This window comes from Aspergillus clavatus, genomic scaffold, assembly GCF_000002715.2.
Source record: "Aspergillus clavatus NRRL 1 1099423829797 genomic scaffold, whole genome shotgun sequence".
Classification (NCBI taxonomy): Eukaryota; Fungi; Ascomycota; class Eurotiomycetes; order Eurotiales; family Aspergillaceae; genus Aspergillus; species Aspergillus clavatus.
The window spans coordinates 140,343-168,311 of record NW_001517102.1 but is presented as its reverse complement, the minus strand read 5'-3'; the positions used below and the strand labels follow the sequence as shown (position 1 = coordinate 168,311).

General features: G+C 49.4%; 11 protein-coding genes across 11 annotated transcripts, besides 5 other annotated features; 4 read left to right on the top strand and 7 right to left on the bottom strand.

Annotated features, from left to right (window-relative positions):
* Positions 1-635: 635 nt before the first annotated feature.
* On the bottom strand, positions 636-2,812 carry ACLA_005830 (putative topoisomerase family protein TRF4; the record flags this gene model as incomplete). Its single annotated transcript, XM_001273252.1, has 2 exons — positions 636-1,251; positions 1,314-2,812. The coding sequence occupies 2 exons, from the start codon at positions 2,810-2,812 to the stop codon at positions 636-638; spliced, it is 2,115 nt and encodes a 704-aa protein (XP_001273253.1).
* A 1,960-nt stretch (positions 2,813-4,772) lies between these two features.
* ACLA_005820 (uncharacterized protein) lies at positions 4,773-5,218 on the top strand (the record flags this gene model as incomplete). The annotated part of the gene is made up of 3 exons (XM_001273251.1): positions 4,773-4,820; positions 5,035-5,096; positions 5,170-5,218. 3 exons carry the CDS (start codon positions 4,773-4,775, stop codon positions 5,216-5,218), a joined length of 159 nt encoding a protein of 52 aa, XP_001273252.1.
* Positions 5,219-5,287: 69 nt separating this feature from the next.
* Positions 5,288-5,315: a microsatellite.
* A 1,258-nt stretch (positions 5,316-6,573) lies between these two features.
* Positions 6,574-6,600: a microsatellite.
* Positions 6,575-6,600: a microsatellite.
* Positions 6,601-7,822: 1,222 nt separating this feature from the next.
* ACLA_005810 (putative protein kinase C substrate) lies at positions 7,823-9,885 on the bottom strand (the record flags this gene model as incomplete). The annotated part of the gene is made up of 3 exons (XM_001273250.1): positions 7,823-8,475; positions 8,531-9,478; positions 9,627-9,885. The coding sequence occupies 3 exons, from the start codon at positions 9,883-9,885 to the stop codon at positions 7,823-7,825; spliced, it is 1,860 nt and encodes a 619-aa protein (XP_001273251.1).
* Positions 9,886-10,002: 117 nt separating this feature from the next.
* ACLA_005800 (uncharacterized protein) lies at positions 10,003-11,116 on the top strand (the record flags this gene model as incomplete). Its single annotated transcript, XM_001273249.1, has 3 exons — positions 10,003-10,022; positions 10,090-10,564; positions 10,625-11,116. 3 exons carry the CDS (start codon positions 10,003-10,005, stop codon positions 11,114-11,116), a joined length of 987 nt encoding a protein of 328 aa, XP_001273250.1.
* Positions 11,117-11,379: 263 nt separating this feature from the next.
* Positions 11,380-12,716, bottom strand: ACLA_005790 (mitochondrial 54S ribosomal mL50 protein; the record flags this gene model as incomplete). Its single annotated transcript, XM_001273248.1, has 3 exons — positions 11,380-11,655; positions 11,726-12,176; positions 12,274-12,716. 3 exons carry the CDS (start codon positions 12,714-12,716, stop codon positions 11,380-11,382), a joined length of 1,170 nt encoding a protein of 389 aa, XP_001273249.1.
* Positions 12,717-13,032: 316 nt separating this feature from the next.
* ACLA_005780 (putative 3-ketoacyl-CoA thiolase (POT1)) lies at positions 13,033-14,274 on the bottom strand (the record flags this gene model as incomplete). Its single annotated transcript, XM_001273247.1, has 1 exon — positions 13,033-14,274. The coding sequence occupies one exon, from the start codon at positions 14,272-14,274 to the stop codon at positions 13,033-13,035; it is 1,242 nt and encodes a 413-aa protein (XP_001273248.1).
* Positions 14,275-15,190: 916 nt separating this feature from the next.
* On the bottom strand, positions 15,191-15,835 carry ACLA_005770 (uncharacterized protein; the record flags this gene model as incomplete). Its single annotated transcript, XM_001273246.1, has 2 exons — positions 15,191-15,606; positions 15,658-15,835. 2 exons carry the CDS (start codon positions 15,833-15,835, stop codon positions 15,191-15,193), a joined length of 594 nt encoding a protein of 197 aa, XP_001273247.1.
* Positions 15,836-20,088: 4,253 nt separating this feature from the next.
* Positions 20,089-21,374, top strand: ACLA_005760 (3-deoxy-7-phosphoheptulonate synthase; the record flags this gene model as incomplete). Its single annotated transcript, XM_001273245.1, has 3 exons — positions 20,089-20,131; positions 20,200-20,255; positions 20,364-21,374. 3 exons carry the CDS (start codon positions 20,089-20,091, stop codon positions 21,372-21,374), a joined length of 1,110 nt encoding a protein of 369 aa, XP_001273246.1.
* A 672-nt stretch (positions 21,375-22,046) lies between these two features.
* Positions 22,047-22,955, bottom strand: ACLA_005750 (cytochrome c oxidase assembly protein COX14; the record flags this gene model as incomplete). Its single annotated transcript, XM_001273244.1, has 2 exons — positions 22,047-22,540; positions 22,655-22,955. 2 exons carry the CDS (start codon positions 22,953-22,955, stop codon positions 22,047-22,049), a joined length of 795 nt encoding a protein of 264 aa, XP_001273245.1.
* A 442-nt stretch (positions 22,956-23,397) lies between these two features.
* Positions 23,398-24,420, top strand: ACLA_005740 (uncharacterized protein; the record flags this gene model as incomplete). The annotated part of the gene is made up of 3 exons (XM_001273243.1): positions 23,398-23,888; positions 23,999-24,038; positions 24,130-24,420. The coding sequence occupies 3 exons, from the start codon at positions 23,398-23,400 to the stop codon at positions 24,418-24,420; spliced, it is 822 nt and encodes a 273-aa protein (XP_001273244.1).
* A 617-nt stretch (positions 24,421-25,037) lies between these two features.
* On the bottom strand, positions 25,038-26,684 carry ACLA_005730 (putative hexokinase; the record flags this gene model as incomplete). The annotated part of the gene is made up of 1 exon (XM_001273242.1): positions 25,038-26,684. The coding sequence occupies one exon, from the start codon at positions 26,682-26,684 to the stop codon at positions 25,038-25,040; it is 1,647 nt and encodes a 548-aa protein (XP_001273243.1).
* Positions 26,685-27,462: 778 nt separating this feature from the next.
* Positions 27,463-27,497: a microsatellite.
* Positions 27,471-27,497: a microsatellite.
* Positions 27,498-27,969: the final 472 nt, after the last annotated feature.

Sequence of the window (27,969 nt, the reverse complement as noted above, 5' to 3'; positions counted from 1 at the left end):
GCTTCCTTGGTGAGAAGGAGGTGGAAGGAACTTGTTGCAGGTCAGCATGGCGACCATGCACCTGCATGACCTGTAGCATTTCGCATTTCTTCTAAAGTCAATATTGGTTTGAACTATCGCATGCCATGTTAATAAGATTCAATAAGCGCGGCCGTGCGTGGACGTGAAGGAGCTTCCGGTGCCGGGACAACTCATCCGACAAAGCAGGATGGCTGGCGATGAACGGAAAGAAGTCCTGGGATGAAAAGGCTCGCCCTGGAAACCACTGTGTCTGTCAGTCACGGCACACTGTTGAGCTGGAGATCTGCCCTCTAATTCATGTCAGGCCAAAAGGCTCGGCTTTTGGTGGAAATGTCATCTTCAACTGAAGGCCAAACCAATCGAAGACGATGCCACCATTTCTAGAAAGACTCGAAGACACCCCTGATACCCAACCGTCCCACCCTACTCCACAACCTAATAAAATCGCACATGTATTTGAACACGGGTATCTGATGCAAATCATGAAAACAAAGAGAAAGGAGCTGAATACGACAAAAGAGACAAGGCTAAAAACCGGTGCAGCCAAATAACCGTCGATGGAGGTGTATCAACCAGGGGAGGAACGTCAAGTGAACGTCAAGGTCATCGAATCTTTAGCGCTTCTTTGCTGATTTTTTCATTTCTCTTTTTCGACTTGCGAGGTCTCTGTCCATCTCCGATTGATTCTGATAGCCACCAAGACTCAAAGCTTGCTCGTTGCTGATAGTGTCTGGAATTCCTGGTATGTCAGGGCGAAGAAGTTTCAAGCAATCGGCGCGTTCCCGTGATGCTTGCTGCTTCCGTTGCATCTTGGTCAATTTGTCTTTGGGATCCTGGGGCGGCGGCGCTGCAGCAGATTTGCGAGAACCGGGTTTCGCAGGTAATGAAGGCGGCAGAGGAGCTGGCTCCATGGAAGGAGGAGGCTCTCGCGGCGGCGGCGGCGGAGGTGTGGGAACTCGACGGTACTGAGCAAATCTAGGATGAGTATCAAACACTTTACGCAGCTGCGATCTCTGCTCTGCATATTCATCATAGTTTGCACCAATGATCGCTTCCAGGATGCTAGCCTTTGAGTCTCCGGAGACCGCTGAGGAGACCATACGCTCCTTGAGACGCTGGAAGGCCCTCGAGAAAGCCCTAAAAATTAGAGCGATCTCGCGAGTTCCGCCTGACACATCATTGTCTGGATTATTGGGGTCTTCTATGGAGAGACGGGTGTCGTTATTCTCTCTATGAACCTTGTAGACTCTCTGGTATTACCACCATTAGCGACTGGGAAAGATTTTGCCCACAATTTTGCAATCGAAAATCTCACCTTGTTGAAATAACCAGGCGGATTCAAGCGTATGCCCACATTCTCGAAGTCGAAACTGTTACCGTAAAATTCGAAAAAGTCCATGAGTATACACCCCAGGTTAGATGCCGTGTGGCCATGAGGCAGATGCTGGAGAAGGCTGGTAACAAGACAAGTAATGGAGAAACCTCCTAGTCCACCAGTAGGGACTTCATTCAGGCCGCGGAGGAGCAAGAACTGCTTTACTACAGATAAAATAACAGGCATTGCGGGATACTCGGATTTCCAGCTCTGGAAAGTGTTGTTGGCAATGAGACCACTGTCATTATCAAACGACAGATCCACCCTCAAGCCGGTCAGCTTGTCCACAAACTTCAAAATCGGAACACGCGCATGAGCGATGGTCTCGATGGAATTAGGGACAGCTATATCCAAATTCTTAAGGAAGGCCGCAAAGGCATAGATCTGGCCTTTACGCTCGCCAAAAGTCTTGATGCCGTTGCGCATGAAGTTTGTTGATAGGAGAACAAGGTCGATATCAGCGGTAGGCAGATACAATCCAGAAGCGAAAGACCCAAAGGAGCGAAGTTGCACGCCATGATACCGGCTTTGGAACGCCACTTGTAGCCTCGTAATCAAGTCTGCGCGGACGATCTGTTCATACTGCACTGGTTTCACCCAGTGATAGAAACTCAAGATTTCATTATGCAGTCGAGATCCCAAGTGCAGCGAGGGCTCCATAAGAGACATCCAAGGTCTTCCATCGTCCTGAGGGTGCCTTCTCCACTCATCAATGATCGAACCATCATCGTGAAACCGGTTCATAGGTCTTCCACTCTTCTTGGAGTAGCCCTTGATCTCGTCATCATATGTTCTCTTCCGGTTTCCAAGAGCAGAATCTTGTCCTTGAAAATTTCGCTTCGGCCCGTAAGGAGCATTGTCCGGGACCTTCATCTTAGCTTCTTCCTCGTCCACCAAGCCATTAAATGAAATAAAGTCCTCATTGGTTGTCACTGCATCTGCTGCTGCTGCTTGCTTTGCATTCTCTGCGATTCGCGCCTTCCGAATCAACTTCACGACGTCGACTCTCTTCGGCGCGTTCTCATCAGTTGGTGGGAGGACAGTATATGGATCTGGGTTGGACCATTTTGGAGCTGCTGGGACTGGCGCGGGAACGGGGGCAGATGCAGTATCCGTTTCTAAAGCCCGCTTTTTGCGCGGATGCGACGCCCCATCATCATCTTCTTCTTCTTCAGACATATCCATTTCAGCTTCCTCGCTGTCACTAAGACTGGATACAGGTGCAAATCGCAGTCCAGGTTGCTCATCTCCCAATTTAGCGCCTAGGATGGGCTCTGGAGTGGACTCTCTCTTGTGAGTGAGAAGCGGCCGTTCGGCCGTCGAGGGTCGCGCATACCGAAATGTGAATTCGTGTCTTGGTTTATTATTGTAGTGCGACCGGCGATCGTTTCCTCGAAACTCGAAAGCTGGCGGCATTTTGCACCGCAGCTACAGTATTTCAATAATTCAAGTTCCTTAAGAGTAGAGAAGAACAATGAAATTGAAGATACAATGTTCCAGTGGTGATGATCAGTAGTACTTATGCACGCACCCACAAGACGCGACCTTTTTTTTCTCAAGTTCATCTTTTGGCGGAGGGGAAAAAGTCTCAGAGCCGACAATGAATGAGGAAGGCGGTGTAAGGGGGATTATCTGATGCATTGCTGACGAAATAATGGGCACAATTATCTGGATTATTATTATTCTTTCTTGAACAACAGATCAAGTGACCCGTCGAATGTCGAGTATGTGAAACAACTTATCAACTCTGGATGGATACGCCAAGCCCCGGTCCAAGCATTCATATTCCACAGAAGGAGTCACAAAAGGTGATCAAGATAAGTCTGCTTATTGTTTTGATAGAGATGTGCCCCTCTCTCTTGGTCAATTGAGAGTGGAGGTATTGCTCAATGACTGGATGTCTGCTTGCGTTTTTCCTAAGCCCTCAATCCGCCTTCCAACAGGTCTATGAAATCCCGGTCCAATGCCATCTCCTTGAAACTCACTCTTTTCGGTAGCCCAGTCTAGCTATTCCTCTGCTCTGGCGCCACTCTTGGCTCGAAGCAGACCAGTACTCACATCTATAACCTGTGGTCTCTCCTGACAATGCCAGAACAAAGTTGCACCACAGCGACTACAAAACTCTCGGTAGACGCCGGAGAGGCTCTCATATCGCTGCATTGTGCCTGCACCAAATTCCAAAGGCTTTCCATCGGCGGCAAGGATGTTCACTTAGGAATAAATGCCCATGACTGGATTGGAAAGCCACTGGCCAGGCGGCATGAGCGGCAACCGCAGGTCCGTATTGCCGTCTCGCAGCCACCACTTCACATCTTCGACATTCTTTGCCGATTTTAAATGATGCGGAACCAGTAAATCCGGCCAAGGAGACCACGGCCGAGCAGAGTTTGCATCTAGCGGTGTAATACGAAAGTCAACGCCCCCGCAGTGACAACGAGCTTGCAGCTGGCTGCATTTGTGATCTTTCTCTCGAGACGCGTTATCGCTGTCCCTGATAAGTCCTTGTTGATGGTCCTGGGTGGTAGCCAGCCAACATGAAGAGGCTGTCTCTCCTGATTCGCCTGGGAGGAAGGATCGTATCCCATCGTCACGAGTGTCCTCGACCTTTCAATGTCTGATCATCTCAACAGGAGGAGGCTTGTCTGACAACACGCCACTGGCGACCATGGTCTTACCAAAGGCCTCAAGATGAGCAAAAACAAGTGCTCCAACAGGTTCTACAGAAAAAACGGCTGATGCAGTTTGCCTGTTGGTTTTTTTTTGCAGTGCATCGAATCTTGGCCCTGGGGTCTGCAGGTAGTCGTAAGAGGAGTATAGCATGCCTGTTATAGATCGACATCCATTGCAGTGACAAAGATCAAGCGTGGACTGCTCAGCGACTGGATCTAGCAAGACGTCCTGCGCTGTATTACCACACAGGCATGATATTGGTGCGTGTCCTTTGGCTTCCTTCCATGACTAGAAGCCAGTCGATAATAACGCAAATTATTCACAGGTCGAGAAGACTCCAGAGGTATCCCACATAAGATTTGTCTTCCTTGTAGACGGTCAGGAAATGACGGAGCAGCGGCAGAGAAAGATGACATTTAGAATCGCTCATTGGCGACGTAGAGAAATCCAACATGCAGAAATCTGCTCACATTGATCTGGCGTGGCGGGCGTTTGCTTGCTGATGCCGCAGTATACTCTCGTTAGTCGGTACTCGTTAGCCTGGTGATGGCAGCCTTGGCCTATATAAAGCGACCCCGCCCACCACGAGGAATCTGGTTTCAGATTTCTGACAACTCCCAACACCTCACGCAAGAGATCTCTTTTCAAAGATTCAAACGATCAGAACGAGCGAAATAACAGCTCTTAATTCCTTCATATATTCATCATGAGTAGGTCCATGCTGTCCCAATCCCTCGAGTGCTTCTCATATCATGTGTGACCAGCATGGTGGGGTAGCAGGTGATGGCGGGGTATTACTGCTACTATCACCACCATCGCGTCGTTGCTTGCTGAATCTATGCGCCTATGCGAGGTTCCGCTCTTGTTACGATCGCTTGCTACTTTATCCTTCCTAATCTCTTCACCGAATTTTGCACGAATCACTGAGAGACTCGAGATTGTTTGGCTGACTTGGCTTTCTCTGATAGGCGATCACGGCTGCACTTGCGGTGCCTCTTGCCAGTGCCCTGCTGGTCAATGCAACTGCCCCGTATGCTTTTCCTTCTTGCTCGCTGATACATACCTTTCTTCAATTCGTCTGCTGACTATCTTTTCATTTATAGAAGAGATGAAGCACTTTCTAGAGCTTCGCTAGCTTTCGGTGAAACTTGATCGAACTCGGTTCCTAGTGCTTGTGGAAGAAGCTGGGATGGGGTGCTAGACAAGTAGTCTGGGACAAACAAAGAAAAGAAAAGAAAAGAAAATAAAAAATTGCTAATGAGATTTGGTCTGATAAATGTCTCAATCTTTCGACTGCACGCGGTGATGGCTCAGTGCTACAGGCCTACAGCAGTAATAACTTAAATAGGCATCATCAGATTCAAGTATCCGTGTAAACATATACCTGTATTCCGAGGGTTTCCATCAACACTGGGAAATATATTATTCGAAATCTTAGAGGCCCCGCAAGGGTCATTCTTGAGCTGACAGCAACCATGGAAAGACACTCAGCCTGTTTGACCCGAGAGTCGACCATCCACCATCACCACCACCCCAGAGAAGGTTGCCTGCAGTCCACTCAGATCAACAGACGTGTGACCACTGACAAGGCCGTTCCACCACCCTATCACAATACGCTACGAATGTGGACAGGTATCCTTTCGACCTATGAATCCCCCAATATCAGACCTCTTGATGTCAGGTCCAAGTTCTGGCGCGGATCTCGCGGTTGCAGTTTGAGGTCTGATCCTGCGATATTCCACGAAGTCAGGAAAAAGCATAGCAGCTTCTGAGCCAATAAACTTGCTGATCATGACATACAAGGAGGGGTTGGGAGAGGGGGACTGTCTGTTGCCTGCAGAGACGCTCTGAACAGTAGAGGCAGTGGCCCCGTTGTCTGTAGTCTGTACAGTATCCGCCCATTCGTGGTGTTCCACAAGCTCAGTGCTACTGTACGCTGCAGCCAGAAACTGGAGCTTCTTGCATGAGGATCGCTAATATAGGATCCCAGAGCAAGGAGGGAAACACAGGCAGTAGCTATGCCAGAGCTTCCTGGGCCATAAGACACCGGACCGGGCTTATCCTTGGATACACGGAGTATATCAAGTCAACACTACACGTTCATGGTTGAAAATCCTAACACATGCTCAATTAGGAGCGGTTTCATCAGGACAGACTCCTGTTGTCACAGTGGATCTCATCAACTCCACTACTCATACGTGGTGACATGCACCTACTGCCAGGCATCTACCCTAGTAAGTACCTAGACTAGGTAGACTAGGTGCTGCTATACTCCGTAAATTGTAGGCTGAACCGCTGTAGCAAGTTCAGCAACATCTAGCAACATTCAAGAGCATCACACTGGAAAGCGTGGGAGACTGTAGCTACAATCCATTTACTAAGGAGTCGAGCATGCATCTGTCATATTATAGCAGGGATAACCCTGTTGACAAGGAATCCTTATGCGAACTATTATTCCTCCGACTTGCTGCCTCACTTCAAACTATTGCCCCCACTACCAACATTGCTTTTTTTTTTTTTTTTTTTTTTTTTTTCGCTCAAAAGCTACACTGGAACACGAAGATCCCTGCAGAACGTGGCATGATAGGAGAACTTATCATCAGATACGGCGTGGATGACTATCAATGTCCCAAGGGGCCTAACTGAATGCTTGAGCTGAGCTGGACGTTTCCCGTTCCCTTCCCCCCCCCCACATAGTGACCTCGTTTTATGCCTGGCATACATACAATCGTACAGTGGCATGGCATGGCAGACCTCCCACTGACCATCCAGAGCTCTTTGCAATCCGACTGGATCCTCTCCCTGCCGAGTAGGGAGAAGAAAAAGAAGAGAATGACCCGGGCTTTGCGTGGGGACTCTCTATGATTGATCCCTTTCCAACTGCCACCAAAAGCAAAGACTATCGCGCTGTCTCACTTGACCCGCGCTCAAATCGGCCTCGTTCAGGTATAAAGGTAGGCTTCATCTCCCTCTAATCCTCCTCCTCCTTCCTCTCCATTCCAAGCCTGTCCTCCTAAGCCAACCAAACCAACCACAAAAAGAACCTCAAGTAGCCTTTCTACTCCCCCCCCCAAACCAAATCAATCACCATGACTCCCTGCTCTTGCAACTCCTGCGGCTGCTCCAGCGACTGCAACGGCTGCTCCTGCTCCTCCTGCGGCGTAAGTTCCCATTAATCATCCGGTTTGTCACATTGCAGCATATAGCTAACGGTCACTGAAGCACTAAACGAGCCCTCCATCCTCAAGACAAGACGACAACACCATGAGATTCCCGCAAGATGTTCCGGCACGGATTCGTCGAGTTTGATCAGGTCGATGGCGTGAAGTTGGTCTGATTCTTTGTTGATTTTGGACGCATGCATATGTGAAATATCTACGTTCTTCGTCCATCTGCTCTTGGTTTCTTTACGTGGACACACGCACTGGCTGGGGTATGATGGGATGGAGTTGTGCACTCACTCGTTTCATGAGATGACTATATATTCAAGCTTGATATCCAAATATCCTGCTGTAGAAGACCCTAACTGTGTACACATTGACGCAAGTAGGAGAGGCGTCGTAGAATGGTGATGACTTCTTGCTGCAGCGGCTGTTGCTGGAAAACCGGCCAACGAGGGATGAGAAGCGGGCTCGTCTGCGCTGACAATATCCGATGACGAAGTCTCAATATGCAATGCTATTGTACCTGTGTGCTATCATAAAACTAAACGCTATACACCAACTTGTAACATGCACCCAAATCGACATGCTTCCCCTACAGCTCATCCTTGCGTCTTGGTGCCACATCCCCTTCCTCCTCACCTCCCGGGCATACCGCCGGAGTAGTAGCGACCATGGAATAGACGCATTTCTCGTCCTCCATCACCTTGAGGATTTCATTCTCCTCACCACACTCCAGAATGACCGTGGTAGATCGAGCCGGCCCGTTCCAGCAGGTCTGTCCATTCGCATACACGAGAGACACCCGCTCCTCTGGCACCATCTCACCGGCCTCGTTGAGCTCGTCGACGGTGACACTTCCAATGCGAACGAATTGACCCATCCGGACGGAAGCACCCCCTTTTTTGGGAATTTGCTTCGTTTGGTCCCAGAAGCAATGCTCATACGTGTATTCTCCGGAATCCTTGGAGATGCACACGCCTTTGAGAGCCCGGAACACGCCGGCTTTGCCATAGTCGGTTTCGAGATCAGCCTGGTGGTTCTTCAGCTCGGTGTATGACTGGGCAAGTTCTGTCTTGGCTGCTTCAAGGGCGTCACGCGCTTCGCTCACTGCCTTGGACTCGGTAGTTGTGACTTCGTCTTTCTTGGGTAGGATGCCATTGTCCTCAAGGAAGCCTCTGATAGAGATCAATTTGTCTTCAATCAAAGACACGAAGGAAGGAGGTAGAAACGCCGCCAGCTTGTAAACTTGAAAAAAGATCAGCAACTGTAGCGCATTCAGAATGTATCGGACACTACAAACCCGCATCGGTATCGCTTGAGTCCTCCTCGGCTTCCCACTGCTCCCAGTTAACACCACTTTCGTCACTATCAGCTTTGGCAATCTCATCCAGGTCGCGATCACGCGCGCTATTCCCGAGGTTGCCAACATCTTCGCGAGCAGCATATTCCTCCCAGCTGCGTACCGCCCGCTTGACTCCTTCATCGTTGAAGTTGGGGTTGTATTCAACCTTGAACGTGGACAGGATATCCTCAACCTCCTTCAAGCGTGACCGGGCTTCATCCCGCTCCCGGCGAACTTCCACCAGTGCGTCCCGGAGTTCTTCAACCCTGCCTTTGGCCAAGGAAGCAAGGATATTCACCTTGCCCGTCTTCTTGCCTCGAACAACTTTGCTCTGTTCTCGCTTCTGCAGCTCCTCCAGATCGACCTCCATATTCTTGACCTTGATTTCCTGTGCCTGGATCTCAGCTTCTAGTCTCTTGATGTGGTCCTCGATCTCCTTTTCCTGTCTACCGGAGTCGACGAGCAGATCCCTCTTTTTCTTCAGGGCAGCAGTCATGGACTTCTGCCTCTTCTCCTCCTTCTTGCGCCATTCCTTGCCAATCTCTTTGCACTTGTCTTCGCATTTTGTACCGCCTACACGGGCCCACTCGTCACTTCCATCACAGCACAACTCGTAATCGCAGATACCATCATTCACGCGCTGGAATGGGATATATGACGGCTTGTGGCCTTTGTTCTTGCAGTAGAAACCGGGAAGGGCCAATGTGAGTTCAAGGTCGCTGTTCCCCGGCCGATCTGCGACAGTCAATGGGAAATTGCGGGAGAGATAAGAACAAGCCGATGTTCCAGGCTCATCGCTACCGTCCGGGCAGTCACAGTAGTCATCGTTCACGGCAGAAAACGGGATCTTGATCGCTGGGTTGGAGATGCAAGTGAATGTCGTAGTGTCCTTGTAGAACTTGGCAACTAGAACACGCAAATAAAGAGGTTAGCTTGTTCATAGCAGGGACATCTGGCAAGTATTTGTCGTTGCGCTATAAAGCATTCAAGCTGAAGCCAGCTTGCAACGGGGCCTGAATTGAACAATGTAGTAAACTCGTGTTTGTATACTTACATTCTGGGCCGACACCTCGAGGTCTCGCCGAACCGTCACTTGCAGCAGCCACAGTAGTAGAGCATGCCGCTATGCTCGCAATGACGAGCGCTCCCTGAGAAAGTATCATGATAAAAGCATTGAGCTTCCTTGCCAATCCTGTATTGTGCCCAAAAACAATCGGTCCAGGGGAGTGTGGAGAGAGCTTCTGGCCAGCTGTTGATAACGCCCACTTCGGATCTACTCGATCTGGGGGAACAGGGCCCGGCGTCTTAGTCATCCCGCTATCATGCTCCGAGTGGCAAGCAGCAAGCTGATATCTGATCGGTGTCGCATCAACAAGACTTTTTGAACACAGGTTTGAACACAGGCGTCTTGGTCAGAGTATTCAGTCGACATGGGTAATGATGGTGGCAGGTAAGTACTCTCCCGTTATACAAACGACGTGCCTAATTTTCCGTCCAAAATCTAACCTGCCACATAGTATTCCAACCCGCCGCGAACTCGTAAAAGAGGCGGCGAAAGCTCCCAGTACGGCGCAAGTGAAAGAAGCCCAGCGCGAAATGCAGGAACATTTCTGGACCACCTGTCCCTTGTCGCATAAGCCGCTAATCCGACCGATCGTCGCCGACTGCGTCGGTAATCTCTACAATAAGGAATCAATATTAGAATTCTTACTTCCCGGTGACGACGCCCCGGGCATCAGATCCAAAGCGGACTGTGAAGAGATTCTGTGCGGGCGCGTGAAGGGTCTTCGGGATGTTGTCGAGCTGAAATTCGAGATCGATACCGAGCGTGGCGAGCATCCGGGCAGCAAAAATGATAGACGCGAGGTGTGGATTTGTCCAGTCACTGCTAAGCAGTTAGGCCCCGGTGTCAAATCGGTCTATCTTGTTCCTTGCGGCCATGTCTTTTCCGAGGAGGCTATCCGCCAACTCAAAGACGATATATGTCTCCAGGTAAGGCCGTTCTGAAACCCAAATCTCATTATCATCCGCTAACCAGCTTTACCCTCATAGTGCGACGAGTCATACACAGAGGACAACGTGATCACTATCCTGCCGCCAAAGGAAGAAGATAAACAACGACTGATGGCCAGAGCACAAAGACTAGCCGAACAGGGACTCACCCACTCGCTCAAGAAAGCCCCCGGCTCCAAGAAACGCAAGAAGCACGCCAACGGCGATTCCACCGAGACCGCTGTCAATTCCGCGGGAGATTCCAAGTCAGCTCTGGCATCTCAGGCACAGAAGGATCGGGCTGCCGCTTCGAGTCGAAGCAACACATCGACTCCTACCCCCAATACATCGAACGGTATTAAAAACGCGTCCACGGCGATGCTGACCGCGCGTGTTCTGGAAGAGGAGAACGAGAAGAAGAAGCGGCGGAAAATGATCGGTGCGAATGAGAACATTAACAGTCTGTTCACCAAGGGTTCTAACGGCATCAAGCCCACCACTACCGACTTCATGACGAGAGGATTCACGTTACCTGCGGGATCTAAACGGTGATGACCATTTGCTTACATTAACATGATTTACTTTTCCCCCCAAAGGCGTACAAGGTTACTCGGGTATTGTTAATCGGCTACTGGACCGGCTTCCTTCTTGTTCGAAATCGACTACAGCATAGATTTATCGGGAGTTATACAAGTCAATAAATTTTTCTTTATGAGAACAGTCCATTGTATTGTACAAATATACACCGATTCGGGAAAACATGCTACATAAACTTATGACAATATAGTGAAACATTTAGAACTTTAGGCATCCGTCTATTCAATCAGACCCCGTGCACGAAGCTCCGATTCGATAATCTTCCTTCGTCCCAGCTCCTCATCCTTGTGCAATGCCGTCTGGCGCTTGGTGAAGAGTTTAACGTTGCGCAGATGCTGCAGCTTCGCATTATTGGCAAGGTGATCAGCCAGTTTGGTGGGCTTAGGTTGAGTGACTCCCTGGGCGTACTCCACGGCCTGCTGGACGGTAGAGATCGAATGCATGACAGGATCGGGGAAGAAGTGGCCGCTCAATTGATAGAATCGCTTCAGGAACTGTGATCATAACAGGTCAGCCATAGCCCAAGATAGGGACGTGGTATCAGGAAGACGTCGATGAACTCACAGCAAATTTGACATCCGCATCGCTCAACGGCAGAGAGAGGAACCCCTTATCCGGCACCGTGCGGTATCCGAAGAACAGCGGGATGGTGTTGTTCGATGCCACTCCCTCCACGCCCTCCTCATAATCAACAGCATCCTCTTGGACTTCTTCAGCGGAGGTCTCGGGTGCGACAGCAGCTTCGGCTTGTCCTCCAATCTGCTCAAAGATGTACACGAGGGCATCCTTTGCCTCATTGTCCGGGTAGACCAGGGACTCTTCCCACTGAGTCTTTGCGTTAGGATCGATCTTGCATTTCCAGATCAATTTGAAAACCGGTTTCTCGTGTGCAGCGACGTCGCAGATGCTCGCAAGCGGCTTCTTCAGCGCATGCATCAAGCACAGTTCGACGGCTGCTTGGTGAGCGGCCAGATAAATATGGCCCTTCTTGGTGAGTTTCTTCTTGAGCATGAAGCTAAATTCAAAGTTAGTGTTAAAAGTTCGGAATCGCTGCTCCCGCATTGCGGAGAGCATGCTGAGCGGACCAAGAGAAGCACGGGAGCAGAACGTACGGGTTGAATGTATCGGCTGGCGAGGGAGGAAGGTCGGACCATTTTCCCAGATGACCGACGCGAGGAAGTCCCTTCCATGAGCTTGCAGGCACGTAGTTATCCTCAGAAACAATCTCCTCTGTGGCAGCGGTCTCAGTCTCCAACGCTTGGGCAGGCTCGGAAGCCAGACCCTCCTCCTCCTTTCCAGGTTGATTTTTCCATCTCCGTTCAAGGACACCTTCACCTCCATATGGATCCTTTAGACCGGGCGGGCTGTCTGTTCCCCAGATCTTGCGGCGCACACGCTCGGTCAGCGGTGTTGCGTTGGAGGCATTTCGCAGGAATTGGCGAACGAGGATTGGGCGCGGCCGCACTTCCTGTCTACAAGTCGAGCAGACGTAAAGAGACCTAGGTCCCTGGAGAGATGAGACCTCCAGGTTCAACAGCCGCAATGATTGACGCATGACTGCGATGTGGCCGGAAATGTCGAGTACTACCAGCGTTCGAAAAGTTTCAAGATGCCGAGCGATCTTCCGGACAACTGTTATCACGTGATCTGGGACAAAGGGCTTGGCGCTTCAAGGGCACTAGGTTGCTATTTATGCTTCGGGGAGCATAACAATTGCATAAGAGTAAAGTTAAGAAATTTACTTAAAGGAGAAACGATATAGGAAATATCCAATATGCCAATGCCATAGTGTATATACATGTGTCTACGCTGATATTATACTAATAACAACAATTTGCTTTAATCAAAAGAAAGGGTATCGGGAAATCGGTTTACTCCCGAACGAACATACCAGCCATGCCCATTCCAGTTCCAATGCACATGCTGACCACACCAACGTCCTGGCCAGTGCGCTGAAGCTCAGGAAGCAGAGTGGCGAGTTGTCTAGCACCAGTAGCACCCAATGGGTGACCAATGGCAATAGCACCACCCTTAGGGTTCACCTTGGCCTCGTCGATTCCGAGCTTGCGTACACTGTACAGAGCCTGAGAAGCAAACGCCTCGTTGATTTCCCAAATTCCGACATCCGAAACGTTCATGCCAACCATCTCAAGGAGCCTGGGGATAGCGACCGCGGGTCCAACGCCCATCTCGTCGGGAGCGCATCCAGCGATAGCGGTAGCGACCCAGCGAGCCTGGATTGATGAAGTCAGGCCAAGTTCGGTGGCGGTAGAGCGGCGCATCAACAGAGCAGCAGCAGCGCCGTCACTGACTTGCGAGCTGTTGCCAGCGGTACTGGCGCCATCTGCTGCGAAGGCAGGCTTCAATGTGGCCATCTTCTCAGCGGAGATATTGTGGCGAATGCCATCGTCCTTCGCGACAGTGATCTCCTTGGGAGGGGCATCAGGGTTCTCACGGTCGAAAGAGAGAGTCTTCACGGGCACAATCTCAGCGTCGAATAGGCCGGCTTGTTGAGCAGCTGCGGCCTTCTTGTGCGACTCGGCAGCAAATACATCCTGATCCGCTCTCGAGATACCGTATCTGGACGCGACATTCTCAGAGGTGAGTCCCATAGGCATGATGCAATCCCTGGCATCCTTCGACGGCGAGTCCTTCAGCTCGGGCCAGAGGACAGTGGGGATAGCCCGAGAACCGTAGTTACGAGTCATGGATTCCATTCCACCACCGACACCGACATTCAGGGCACCGGCACGGATTCCATTACCAATGGCAGTAATCGCGGCGAGACCAGATGAACATTGCCTGTTGATCGTGTGGAAAGGAACGGTGTGGGGGAAGCCAGCGTGAATCTGAGCCATACGTCCTGCTTTCGCACCACCAAGCTCCTGGAGCACAGATCCAATAGCGACTTCCTCGATCAGAGCAGGATCCAAGTTCGGGTTTACCTCAAGGGTCGCCTTGAGAACATTTGCAAGGAGTTCTTCGGGATAAGCATCCTTGAAGCCACCCTTCTTTGCTCGAGTTACTGGCGTACGAAGTGCCGAAAGAATAACGATGTCCGAAGGAGACTTCTGGAGGACCTGACGAAGGCCACGGGGAACGGGAGAAGCCATTTAGGAGGTCGAGGCAACCGGCGTACGGTTCACAGTCGTAACTCGCTTTCTAAAACAATTGATTGATGATAAGGGTGTTGAGGCGTGTGAAGTTGTAACGCTGATTTGAACCACCGGGAAGACGACTGTACCTATTCCGAAGCAGCCAGGAAGCTCACGACTAGTCTTTGCCTCAAATTGTTGAGTCAAGAAGATGGGGACCGAGTAGAATACTTATAAGAAGGGCTATAGCCTATATGGCCAGGATTCCGGGGTTTCGGGACCCATCGCGCATGGACAAGGCCTTTCAAAGCAGCCATCAAACTGCCGGCAATGGAGATCGGTTAAGGGATCTGCCGCCGAGAGAGAAACATGAGAGGAAAGGCTGGGGGGAGGCTATCGGAGATGTGGGGATCTGGAATATCTTATCACGCAGGCGACAGAAGTAGATTTGAAGAGAACTTCACACGCAAGTGAGCTACCCAGTGCTATGCTGTAGAGCTGTGATTCTTTTCCCTTTTAGGATGATTGTTCACTTCAGCTCTTTCTCTTTCATTCTCAACTATAACCCATACAGAAAGTTGCGCTTTTCTGATCGGGGGAGTCCCGGCTGTTGATCGGAGCCCGTCGCTTATGTCATCCATTTCAGATCGGCTCGTCAGAAACGATCAATAAAGGTGCTGCTTCTACAAAAGTGGTTGGTATATCTGCGCAAGGAAGTGATTAGGCATGAATGTACATGTGACAAAAACACGGATATAGGGTGCCTCTAACAGAATGTCGAGATCCAGGAATCTTTGCTTCTGTGGGTATGTTGGTTCAACAAAAAGAACGAGACAACCTTGATTTCAGGTCAAGTATTATCGAGGGGGTATGATGTGTGGCGAAGAAATTTGTAGCGTTACATGTGAAGGGTATCATGAGAAGGGGTGAAAGTTCAAGTACGTATAATGTGGCTGTAATGCCCAGGGACTTTGTGCAGGCATTTGTCACAGTCGGCTCGGAATCCCATCGACAAAGTGACCTTCTTCTTGCGTGAAGGAGTATTTGGACGAGAGATGAGCTGCTGACCTTGGCCGAGAGCGTTGATGGAGAGAAGATCTTGTTGGGGTGGTCCTTGGTATGAATTAGGATCGTGTTGTAACTTCGGACCAACTTGAGAAGCGAAAAGCGCAGAAGAAGCAGAGCGAGAAGCACTACTTGTCATCTCTATATCGCTATTGGGAAACTTGTCGCATGTCATCACGTTGTTATTTTCGCTGATCGGGCTCGGGAAACGTTGATCAGACCATGAGGAGAGGAGATCCTTTCTAAAGGCCGGGTCTTCACGCTGGTTCTCTTGATCTTGGAGCTCTGAAAAAGGTTGATTCGTCATGGTCACAGAATGAGCATTCGCGTGCTTACTTTTGTATGTTGACAGCGTATTCGGTTGTTCAGTGAAGCTCAGGAATTGATTGATACGGAAGTGGTTTGAAATTGGCGACGGCTGAAAGCTCCCGTTGTTCTTGCCACTGCCAGGCCAGGTATGTGTGATTTCATTGTTTGTTTGGCGCTTAATTTCCTTTTCACCATCGATATCCATTGCCGTGCTGTATAGAGGAGCGGTTGACTTGAAGGTCTGCGGAGAATGATGCAATCGGCTTGCTACTCCCGTCAAACATCTGTGTAGCGTCCCAGTATATCTGCCTTCATCTTCATCCGACGACTCGGCAGGAGTCAAAGTAGGCAGATTAACCCTTGGTGGTGTTTGGTGATCTTCGGCGGAGGGGAATTTGCGGAAGGGATCTAGTGATGTACGTAGAACTAAAGGGCGTGGCTTCTGCAAGATTCGACTGTCAGATACTGCAAATCTCCGTATGCGCAAGGATGAAACTCAGTGTTTGATTATGAATCGGAGGTTGCATCCAACGTGAAGAAAACGAACCTTGCTTCCATGAGCCACATTTTCAAGGGCGTCTACCAGCTCGTCAGACTCTCTCTGTCGTTTCGAGGATAATCCCAACATGCTCGATTCAGCGTCTTTCCCATATGATAGAGCTCAAGCCGATACCTCTCCGCAGACCAATATCCAGGTATCGTAGCTAGCAATATGTTGAATGAAGTACCACCCAAAGAAAAAAGGACATTGGAGGAATCTCTCAGGTCAGGCTAGAATGTTTTGGCATGGAGAATAGAAATGAGAGAAGAAGGATGGCCGACAAGATTACGATCACCGTTTCAGAGAGGTCTAGGTAAGTACGGAGTAGGTAGTTCGTACTTTGTAACCTTAGTCCAGCCTAGTAGACTGTTGAACCCGCAAGGTTGCCCGGTATTTGGTCTTCTAAGTTCTAGTCCAGAAAGCGGAGTAGCGGATCCTGGTGGACCCTTGAAGAATGGCCGATAGTTAAGAATAATCAGCATATTTTTCCACAACAATTATCTACTACGGAGTACGGAGTAGACTACTAGTTAGTTAGCTTGGTTGACTACCCAGTTTGTCTTAGTTTATATTCAGTTCAATGCAGGGATCAATACTCTGATATTCTCGGTGGTGTACAGAGTAAAGCCATTTCATAACGATGGATTCAACTGCTACCTACTAGAAACCTAAGCTAATATAACATTCCTCGGACGATTAGCGACAGCCACACTCAGCCTATTTTCCGTTTGTAGGAAAACACCATCCCAGCTGCCCAATCATTGAGGTTAAGCAATAGTCAAGCAATAAGAATGGAAAGTGATACATGCCCGCGGTTACTCCTGATAATCCCCATCTTCATCATCCTGACTGTTTGGGCATGCAAAGTCAAGTGCACGCTCAACAGCATCATCATGAATCCCATCAAGTAAACAGCATTGAAACCCCTCAAGGTCCAAGTGGAGCTTTTGTGACGCATCAAAGTTCGGAGAGCTACCCTGGCAGGATAGAGGGATTACATCTCCAGCATAAATAGGAGGTAAACATCCGGTCAGCTCAGGGAACACACGCTAGTAAAAGTTATGATAGTTAGCTGTGCCCGCAGTCATAGGAAAATTATTAGAGGGGAAGTATTCACAGCACGGCCTCTTCTATAAGGTTCAGAGTCCTTCAGCACCCAAAATTCTAAATCAGCGGTGATTGGACCGATCCAATCCTCCACTTGCACTATATCGTCAATCTTGTGGTTCGGGCCTCTGGCCAGGGCGCTAAGGGTGTATGTTGCTTGATCTCCCTGGTGAACATGGTTACCTGCCGTTGACGATGTTGACGACAGAATATCAGCATGTTTGCTTCTTCCAAGTGGGTTCCCAAAGTCTTCCAGGATCTTAGCAGCACGGTCTCTAAAGGAGTCACTCTTCTGTTGTTTCAAGAGCTGTTTCTTATCCTCATTATAATCTGCCAGGATAACAAGCTGAACTTGGCCACGACTGTGTAGGAGCCATTGCTTCATATCCCTTATAAGATCATCATGTGTTTCACTGAAGCCTGCTTCAAAAATAACAGTATGGTAGCGGCGGTAAGTCTGTGGGTCAGAGAAAATAAATGATTGATCAGGGGACTTTTTTAATGCCTGACGCTTGGTGCCATTGCCATTGATTTTGCCGTTAAGACGAACTGAGGCAGGTCCAGCCCAGAGTTTTCTCGCTTCTTCTGGCATAAGGATCTCGCTCTTCAGTTGATAGAGACACAAAACTGCAAATGAACCCAAGCTTTGATGGATAGAACTGGGCATTGCGTAAATAAATAGAGTATCTTCATCAAAGTAATACCTCACTCCCGCCTTGTCAAGAAGCTGGATGATCTGTCTGGATTGTATCAATTCATGATCAAGCTGAAGTTCTAGACTTGATTCCCGATGGCGGCTTGAGAGATGGGCCTTAATTATTCTGATGATCTTGTCTAGCCTCCGTTGGGCTTCATCGCCAGGTCTGTATTGTCTGGTGACACCTTGTATGAGTATATGTGCCTCAGATATCGAAGCTTGAGACGTTGCTACTGACGACATTCTTGAAGGAGCTGACGAGCAGTGAAACAAAGCGGACTTGGAAGAAAATGGCATGAAGGTCAATAATCGCGGTATTCAAAGGTGGAAGGAACGAGAGAGGCTGAGTTGGCGTGGAAGTTTTGGAATGTCATGACATTTGGAAATGACTTCATATGAGATCATCATCCGCTTATTTATGGCTTTGCTCTAGATATCTGCAACAAAATCTAGCAGACGCCTACAGAAACAGGCCAGCAAATGAATCCATGGTGTAAGGATTTTATATAAAGGAAGGACCACCACATGGTGGAGAAAGATTAGCAGAAAGGGTGGTAACACGGTGAAGATGAGGTTGAAGATGACGACAGTGAGGTAGGCAGAGAGGCAGAGGCAGAGGCAGATTTGATGGGGTACGGGAGGCCGTGCGCGGCACCCAAAACGACAGGCGGTGGGGCAGGAACAGCGGCAGAACAGACCTTAAAGCGTGAACAAGTTAAACAACAGTTACAGACTCATTACAGGGCAGCACGTAATAATAAAATATAAAATGAAATGATGAGGTTACTCTTTCTAGTGTTTTATAAAGCTAATTTAGTGCTAGTCAAAGTGAAACTAACCAAGTAGTACTAAAGAATATAGATATAGAGATTACGGAGTAGAGACCCTATTATTATTGATTGAGAGGATCAGAGAAGAAAAGACCTCAAACAAATTCATCATAGCTCTATCCAGTATGTACTATTGACTTTCAAGTCGGCTTGAAGCTCAGCTGTACGTAGTAATCTCGTAAGTCAGCGGACGTCATCTGCATAAAGGTATAATATCAGAACTCACTCAGCCGGAGTCATACTCAGATCAGAAGGATCTCAATATGCACCGAGACTTCTCCGAACGACCTAGACTACTTACTGTACAACATCCCGACTAACTACTACCAGTAGTCTAGTACCAAAGACAGTCCGCGCTCCATTGGGTGTTATCATCTGTCGCGCCAAATGCATCAATGCACCATTTTACATGGGCCATCATCATGCCTTCAGCAGGAGTGAATAGATTCGCCACATGGTCTCTTGAATTCTCGAGACTACTGCACCTCAGAGTACAGGGTGCTTGCATAGAAACAGCTGGCTTTGACTAGGATAGATATACGGTAAATAGTGATGCTCCGTGGACGCCGAGTGTCTGTATCCTCCTACGGTCCCTCACATATCTTCTAAGAAACCTAAGGGTGCATTTGGGTACCTCAAATGAGGTCCCAGATACAGGTTCCTTGTCGTGGATACCATGCAGAATACAGATTACAGCCAAAATTTAAGGTGCGCTCAGCCAAGGAGGGATGTTTCTTCACAGTTCATAGAACCTAGGTAGGTACCAGGTACTTGGCGGGATGTCCATATTCCATGGGGTACCTAGGAAGTAGGCAGTCCATACAATGCATTACCTTTGGACAGAGGGGTCATTGCGAGTTTGCAATAGGTCCAGTAATTACAATACGGGCTGATGTGAATGGTCAGATCAAAGTGTGTTTGGCACTCCGTTACTTTTTTTTTTTCTAATTTTATAATTTCTAATTTTTAGGTTATATTTTTTTCGTGTGTGAATCATTTCTTCGGCTTCCCCCACTTGCCCGATATGTGATAATTTTACCCTTTAGTCCTTGACCAAATTGACTGGACTATGCTATAAGACCAGCTCTCTATCATTCTATCATCGTCTTCTGTTCCTCGTCACTGAGCCTGCTCTTCAATTGTTCTTGGAGTCTTCATTCCATTGAATTGTCTCTTCTTGGACCTTGTACCGATCTCTCCTGTCTTTCCCTTCGTGGTCACACTCTTCAAGCACTTCTTTTTTGCCTCCGACATCGCTTCTAGTCCTATTAAGTCAAGAAACCATGCCCCTCGTCAATACTACAGAAGTCAACGAGGACACTCGTGGTATGTGTTCCTTCTCGTCCTTGCTTCATTCGGCCTTCTCGGTTCAATTAACTTATTAATTTATCTAGTCCTGGGATACGATGCCCTTCTTCCTCCCCATTTCCTCCAATCCGAAATCCCAGCTGTGAGTCACACCATTTCTGCAGTGAAATCTTCTCGATGTGCATCCCAGCAATTCCCCCTGAGTGGAGGCTCTACCAGGCAATGTAGAAACTAACAAGTCTTGCTATAGCCCGCCCACGCAATTGAGACAGTTCGTGCCGGCCGGAATCAGGCCATTGAGATCATTGAGCAACGGGATGACCGCCTCCTGGTCGTTGTAGGCCCATGCTCGATCCATGATCCTGTTACGGCTCTCGAGTATGCCACTCAGCTGAAGGAGCTTGCCCAGAAGCTCTCGGGGGACCTCTGCGTCATCATGCGTGCCTACCTGGAGAAGCCTCGCACCACAGTGGGTTGGAAGGGTCTGATTAACGACCCGGATATTGATGAGACCTACAACATCAACAAGGGCCTGCGTGTGTCTCGTAAGCTCTACGCTGACCTGACTGGTATGGGCATCCCCATTGCGAGCGAGATGCTCGATACGATTTCTCCTCAGTACCTGGCGGATCTTATCTCTCTTGGAGCCATTGGTGCCCGTACAACCGAATCGCAATTGCACCGGGAGCTGGCTTCCGGTCTGAGTTTCCCCATTGGCTACAAGAACGGCACTGATGGCAACTTGACCGTTGCTATTGACGCCATCGGTGCTGCTTCTCACCCGCACCGCTTCTTGGGTGTCACCAAGCAAGGTCTTGCTGCCATCACCAAGACTTCAGGCAATGAGCATGGCTTCGTGATCTTGCGTGGAGGTAACAAGGGCACAAACTACGACCGGGAAAACATCAAGAGCGCTCGTGAGGCCTTGCGGTCGAAGAAGCAGCGTGAGGTGGTCATGGTGGATTGCTCCCACGGAAACTCGAAGAAGGACCACCGCAACCAGCCTCTCGTCGCCAAGGAGGTTGCCGATCAGCTGCGTGAGGGTGAAGATGCTATTATCGGTGTCATGATTGAATCCAACATCAATGAAGGTAACCAGAAGGTGCCTCCTGAGGGCCCCTCAGGATTGCGCAAGGGTGTCAGCATCACTGATGCTTGCATTGACTGGCAGACAACTGTCACCGTCTTGGAGGACTTGGCCGAGGCCGTTCGTGCCAGACGGGTCGCCAAAGCTTCTCAATCAAATGGTGCCTCGCAGTAAAAGGGTTTCCTTGGCCAATCTCTTGGCTAACTCTTGATGATTTCTTCAAAAAGGGGTTTTTTTTTGATTCAGATACCAGCGCTATTGGGCTATTTTTCTCCCTTCCATCTTTGCGTTTGCTTTCTATACTTTTGGCGACCATCATCTTGATATATGTCTCATGGAATACTAGAATCTATTTCACAACAATTGATTCCAAAAGAGCCTGGTTGCGGCATAAAGTGCTTGAAAAGTTTGTCTAATCTAATGAAGCTCTTATGTACGATGTGGTTGTTTCCAAGGTGCATCTTGGGGAGTTAAAGATCTAACAGATTATCCCCAGCTATCCGTGAGGTTCATAGTTCTTCTTGTACATATAGATCCACACTTTATGATCTATTTAGAGAGCACGGATGGTACGGCCTTGAGAGCAAGGCGATCGGTAACAAAATATATGTACACAGTATGCGAGGGGGCCAGTATTACAGAGATCAAGCTAAAGGCATGAAAGATCAAAGGACTCCCTAAACAGACGCCACAACCCCTCAAGAATGGTGAAAGTTGAAAGGAGATGTAGTAATAGAACAACAGATGCCATGCAAACGTGATGGGAACAGCAGGCAACCTCATCAGAAGATGCCGAACCGGGGTATGACAGGACAGCCCCGATTCCTTTTTCCTTATTTATCACGTTCATCGTCCGGTCAACCAACTCGTCCAGCTTCGTGTTGTTTGCTTCGCAGCTGTCTCGACGTTCTCAGCAAGAACATCGAGCTGTCCTTGCTGTGCTGGTGGCGCAGGTACGTGGGCAGGGGCATTGAGTTTGGCATCCTCCAGGGCCTTTGCATTAAGCGCCTCTAACACTCCAATCTTGTTGTCAGCAGCGCCCTCGATCTTGGGCGTTGACTCGGACGAGAGCTCGTCCGTCTTCAATCCCCCAAACAGATAAGCCTTGGCCTTGTTCCATGGCTTCTGCGCCTTCTCCTCCTCCTTCTTCCGCTTGAAGATCTCACCGATTTCCTCGTTCTTGATCATCTCGAGTTGCTCCTGTGTTGCTGATCCGCTGGCATAGGCCACCTTTGCATCCTGCAGCCTCTGCAGTTCCTTCTCAACCCACAATACCCGCTGACGACGGTTGTATAGCGTCAAGGATACCATAGAGTAGATCGTGAGAGCACCGCAAATGCCTAAACGGGGGGTACGGGGTCAGCACGTCAGCACACTTCAATGCCCACCAGCAATAACAACAACAAAGACCCGAGGAGCTCCAGCTTGTGCTGTTTTTGATGATATTAACCTACCTGACGCGGTGATCAAACTGTAAACCATCACCTTGTGAGCCTTGTTCGCGAATCTGCGCCCTACATCGATGAACTGGTCCATGCGGGAGGTCGATTGGGCCAGCCGAGCCGCCCGTGCCTGAGCTCGCAACCGCTCAACTTTCTCCTTCGGGGTCTCTGGGTTCCCTCCGGGACCCTGTGCTGTGCTGCTCTTGGCGTCTGCCATAAAGCCGGGGAGCTTGTACGGTGCCGCACCGGGCTTGGAGCTGGCGTAGGGCCCTGTGGCCGTGAACCTTGTCGCGTCGGCGGCGGATCGGGACATCGTGGATCGGGGATGGAGAGATGTGGAAAGTGAGAAACGGGATTCGGGAGAGGCGGCTTCTGGTAGTTGTCTGTCTTGCGATCTGTTGATGAAGAAGACAGTGCCGGCCAATAACGGTATGAATGATTGTCGCTAATTGGCAACGTCAGGCAGCGCAGATGGCAGATCGCGGAAACAGCACAAGCGGCGACAAGAGGATGGATCGGGGAAAATTTCAGCGGAGCGAACGGTCAATGGACAGAAGGAGCCAAGACCCGCCCATCGCCCACTCAGACTGTCGACTACTCCCGGCTCTAATCCACACACATTATCCGTATCTATAGTTTAGATTTAGATCTTTTGTGTTGGACGCAAGTACAGGGCATTGTCAATTTTCTATAAACGTATCTGTTTCAAATCGACCGATTTTGGATTCGTTGTCAAGACACCCGCGATAGCTCTCATGGCCACAGAAGGATACAACTCCGCGGACTTAACGTCTGTGTTGAGGACACTATCAGCATTATCAAACAATCAGAGCCATCATCGGACTTCTGCCTCTGTACACCAGAGCTCTTATCCTGGCACTCCCCCTGCCGTCGAAGACGAGGATGACGACCCATATGAGCCAGCAGAAGCTTCGTCGTCGTTGCCCGTAGCTCAGGTACCTCCAGCTCGTCCCCAGCAAACACCGACTGGGTCCGGAGCTCCGACAGCCCAGGCAGGAGCCCATCCCAGCTCAACAGCTGGTGATTCTTCTACGATCACCACATGGCCCGCCGCACTGCGCCATGTGATGAGGGCAGTGTCGCAGAACGAGGAATCCCAACGGCGGATACGACGCTTGATTCAAAGCCAGCATGACCACGAAAGGCAGTGGTGGCAGGGCCGGGAAGCGCTGTTGACGAAACAGAAAGCTCGAATTGAGAAGAAGAAGGAGCTGGATGCGGTCTTGTGGGTTTCCTTAATCTTTTTGGCAAATATCCAAGAACGCTGTTCCTGCCCTCCGAGAGCTTAGTTGTCTCTAGTCGGCTTTGCTGGTTGTGCTAATGAGTTTGATATAGGCGTTCTGTTGGTGCTCCCGTCGATACGAAACAAGTTTCTGTATGTCCTACGCCCCCTTGAACAGGAGATCCTCCAGACTCTTCCTGCCCTATTCGTGATGGAAGATGAAGACTGACTAGCTCTACCTCAGACCGTCGAGGAAGACCAAGCGGAATTGGGGAACTACGATGCAAAAGTCTACAAGGCTTCTAGGCAAATGGCAGAAGCAATGACATCCGAGCTTCGCGCACTGAGAATCCCCTTTTTCACTCTACGTGAAAACCTCATCTCCGAAGTTTCGAAGCACCCGCGAGACGATGCTTCTGCGTCTCATTCGCCTCATGGATCTGGCAGCACGAAAGGTGATCCTCTCACCAGAGAGGAAGTGTCTGTTCTGCAGCGTCGTATGCTGGAGCTGCTGCAGGATCTTTGCAGAGAATAAGTTTGTCCTGCGTCATGGTTCATAACTTGCTTCATCGGATCCCCGGTGCCTGGGGTATGGTCAAATGCACTGACCTTAACACCTACACGGGATGCGACTCCATGTCCAGCAAGATAGGGCACCTGCTCGTACAATTTCTACCTACACAATAATATGAGCAGCAATCAGGTTCTCTGGGAAGACCAGATGCTTCTGGATTCGTTACTCATTATGTACATCGAAAATCTAAGCAACAGGCCATCAGACCAAACCCTCTATCACGTACGCCTTGGAGACTCATGCTCCATTTGTCTCTTCATGCAATAGCCACAAATCCGGAAATACAATGCAATCGCGAAGAAATACTCGATAATGGAGGACACGGCTAAGATTAAGCAATAAGAACAGACACTGAAACCCGAGCTTGTCCACAACCGACGAGCCATACCACCTGCAGAACACCGGCACAATGCAAGGCAAGATAAACAGAAAACAAAAAAAAGAAGAAGGGGGGCGGGGGAGGAAGTAGTGGGGAAAATTGTTGCCCGAACAAGATGAGAGAGGGATGTCAAAATGATGTCTGTGAGGAGGGCCACTCATTTGACAAGTGGGACCCAGGTTTTCGTTTCTGAAATAATTCATTGCGATTTCTCGGCCACAGCGACGGCAACGGCAACAGCTGCCCCCATAATGGCACTCTCCGGTGCTAGCTCCAGACGGATAAAAGAGCTCGCGTCGACATCTGATGTTCCTTGTGATGTGTTGGTTTGCTTTGTGAGCTGGTCGAGGTAGTCCTGACAGCGATCTCGAAATCCAGGATACTTGTTTATGACACTACCGTCACAGGCAATTGACAGACTCTGGTAATCATCGTCGCTCTCCACCACCGTTATCTCTTGAGTGTCTTTTGTGGACGATGCCTTCGATTTGACTCCCTCGGGGAATTCTACGCCGTTGCGTAAGCACCACATGCTATGGATTGCCGTGGCCAAATATCCCGCCGCTCGCTTCGACACAATCTGGCAAATCTGTCGCAAGAAACGCAAATCCTCAACCGTTGGGGACACGGGGAAGGTGTGTTCTTTCTGGAGAAGTGCAGCCGAAGGAGCCAAGGATGGTGAGGTATCGGCCTCGAGAAACGCAACGATGCTCGTATCGAATGTGTAGGGGTCACGCATCGAATGTGGAAGTTCTCCTCCAAACAACTGCGCAGTTTCGACCGCCTCCGTCATAATGAGCCGGACAATCTCACCCAGGTATCGTCCAGTGATCATATACTCCAGAGGCTGATAGTCCGGTCGAAGGTGGGTTCGGTTCAGAACGTCATCCCAACGGGTCATTGGCAGGATACCGCCACCAAACATACTCATTTCAGTGTTAATAATCACATGCTTGGCATAATCAAACCAGCCTGGTGGCCTGGTACCAAATTTTGACAAGCCTATCTCATGCACGGGGAAATGGAGTGCAACATTGGTGCCTGTTCCTAAGATGAGGGACATGCGGGTCTTTGGTTCGATGTAGGCTCGTGATAGAAGTGTAGCCGAGCTATCGTTCACGATTGCATCCACTTGCACGTTGAGACTGCGGCGTTGGCATGATTGAACGATCAAATCTCCCAGCTCTTGCCCAAGCGTACCGTTGGAGCATAAAAATCCTTTCCCCATGTGAATGACAAGACCGCTGCTGATAGAGGTCTGTTCAATGGGAAAGGACCATGACAGCCCCATGGAGAGGGGCACGGCTCCTCGCCCATAATCGGCACTCACTTCCAGTAGCATGGACTCGATTTTCTCGGCCATCCAGTCGAAAAATAACGTGCCCTCCAGGAGTTTCACGTCATTGTCGATTCGTGAAAAGGATTCTCGCAGGATCTTCATGGCTCCTTCGCCTCCCAACTCGATCAAGGCAACTCGAAATGTGGAACCTCCCACGTCCAAAGCCAGGTAGGTTCCCTTTTCAGTCCCTGAGGGAAGAGCATGATTGTACGACGGCAGCATGCAGACAGGGCTGGACTGTAGACATGATCTGAATTGCTCGCGGATTTTCTCCGACATAATGATCATGTTGCGCAAAGTCAAGGGCGCCGTAAACAAGCGGTCCACCTCCTCGGCGAAATCATCAAGCGTGCGACGTCTCCAATGCGCACCCTGGAAAATCTTCCGCCGCTTACGCGAAGGATTCCGAAATAGAGAAGGGAACAATATCATTGCCTCTAATGCAGCGACCAAGTTGGAGAAGAGCTCCTGCATTCTATGCAGAACCTTGACAAGGGGTGCTGCCATAATTCGGGGTGGTTCGAAGCGGGTTCCCTAGATATCTACCTCACGACGTGGGGAATATCAACCGTAGATACAGTCCAGCCTGCAGACGGTTGATGATATAGAAGGATACTGAGCAGTGAACGCAAGACGAGTTTGCTACAAGTCCATAGAGAGCTGCGTCTGATGACTTCTAGAAAGTTGGAATGAGGCGATTAAGTAGATCGGGATGAAGCAACACGGGACAGCAGGGATGATCGACCAGTAGGAACAGGGGCTGTGTCTTAACCGAAAATGGAGTCGGGCAGCATATATGAGGAACTCAAGGTAACACTGACTCTGACTAGAGTGTCAAGTTGAACCTTGCTCGGATGGACGTGTGGAGCCACCTTTCTTTCTTTCTTTCTATATGGAGGCGGAGGGAGGAGATGGAAAGGAGAGAACAAGGAGATCCGAGGCGTGAGAACAATGGCTGTAGCTTCAGACAAGACTCAATAGAGAAAGGATGAGATAGTCCGATAGACAGATAAAGACTCTTTCTCCAGAAGGATGCTAAAGATATAATGGCGGGCAGGAAAGTTAAAAAGGCCCAATGCTGTGTAGTAGTTGCACGGTGGAAGCTGCAGCCAGAGTAGATAGTTCCGAATGTAGAGTAGTATTACTATTATATTATCGTAGTAACAGTCGTCAATTCGTAACAGATTTGGGGGGTGACGGAGCACTATAGATGGATTGGAGGGAGCATGGAGCATGGATCAACGCGTGTCCATTCCAGACAAGATTGTCACAAGGGGGGTTGTGTGGAAGAAGAGGAGGAGGAGGAGGAGGAGGAGGAGGGAGACTGGGAGAGCGACTACTTGAAGCAACGATAACACCTGCAAGGAGAAGAAAAAAAATAAAGAAGGTTGGGAGTGGTGGAGCACACAGCAGGTTGAAGAAAAAGACAGATGATGATCTGGAGACTTCGTGGATTTGACTGATGAGGAAGAAGGGAAACAGCATAATTGAAACGGAAAAAAAAAAAAAAAAAAAGACAGAGGGAGTTGACAGAACGCGACAATTAATCAACAGGCGATGGTGATGCTCTCGATGAGAGTGCAACATCAACTTGACTTTCTCTCTTGGGATGTTCAGTCGGTCAGGTATGGTAGTATTGTATTGTAATTACTACCTGATGGCTTCTAACCCTTCTACCTACAGAGTAGAGTAGCTTAAGAGAACATGGATGTTGATGTATCTACAAGATCTCAAGAAGTACATACAAATCAGAATGGTGATTCAACATCAATCAACCAACACAATGCAGAGA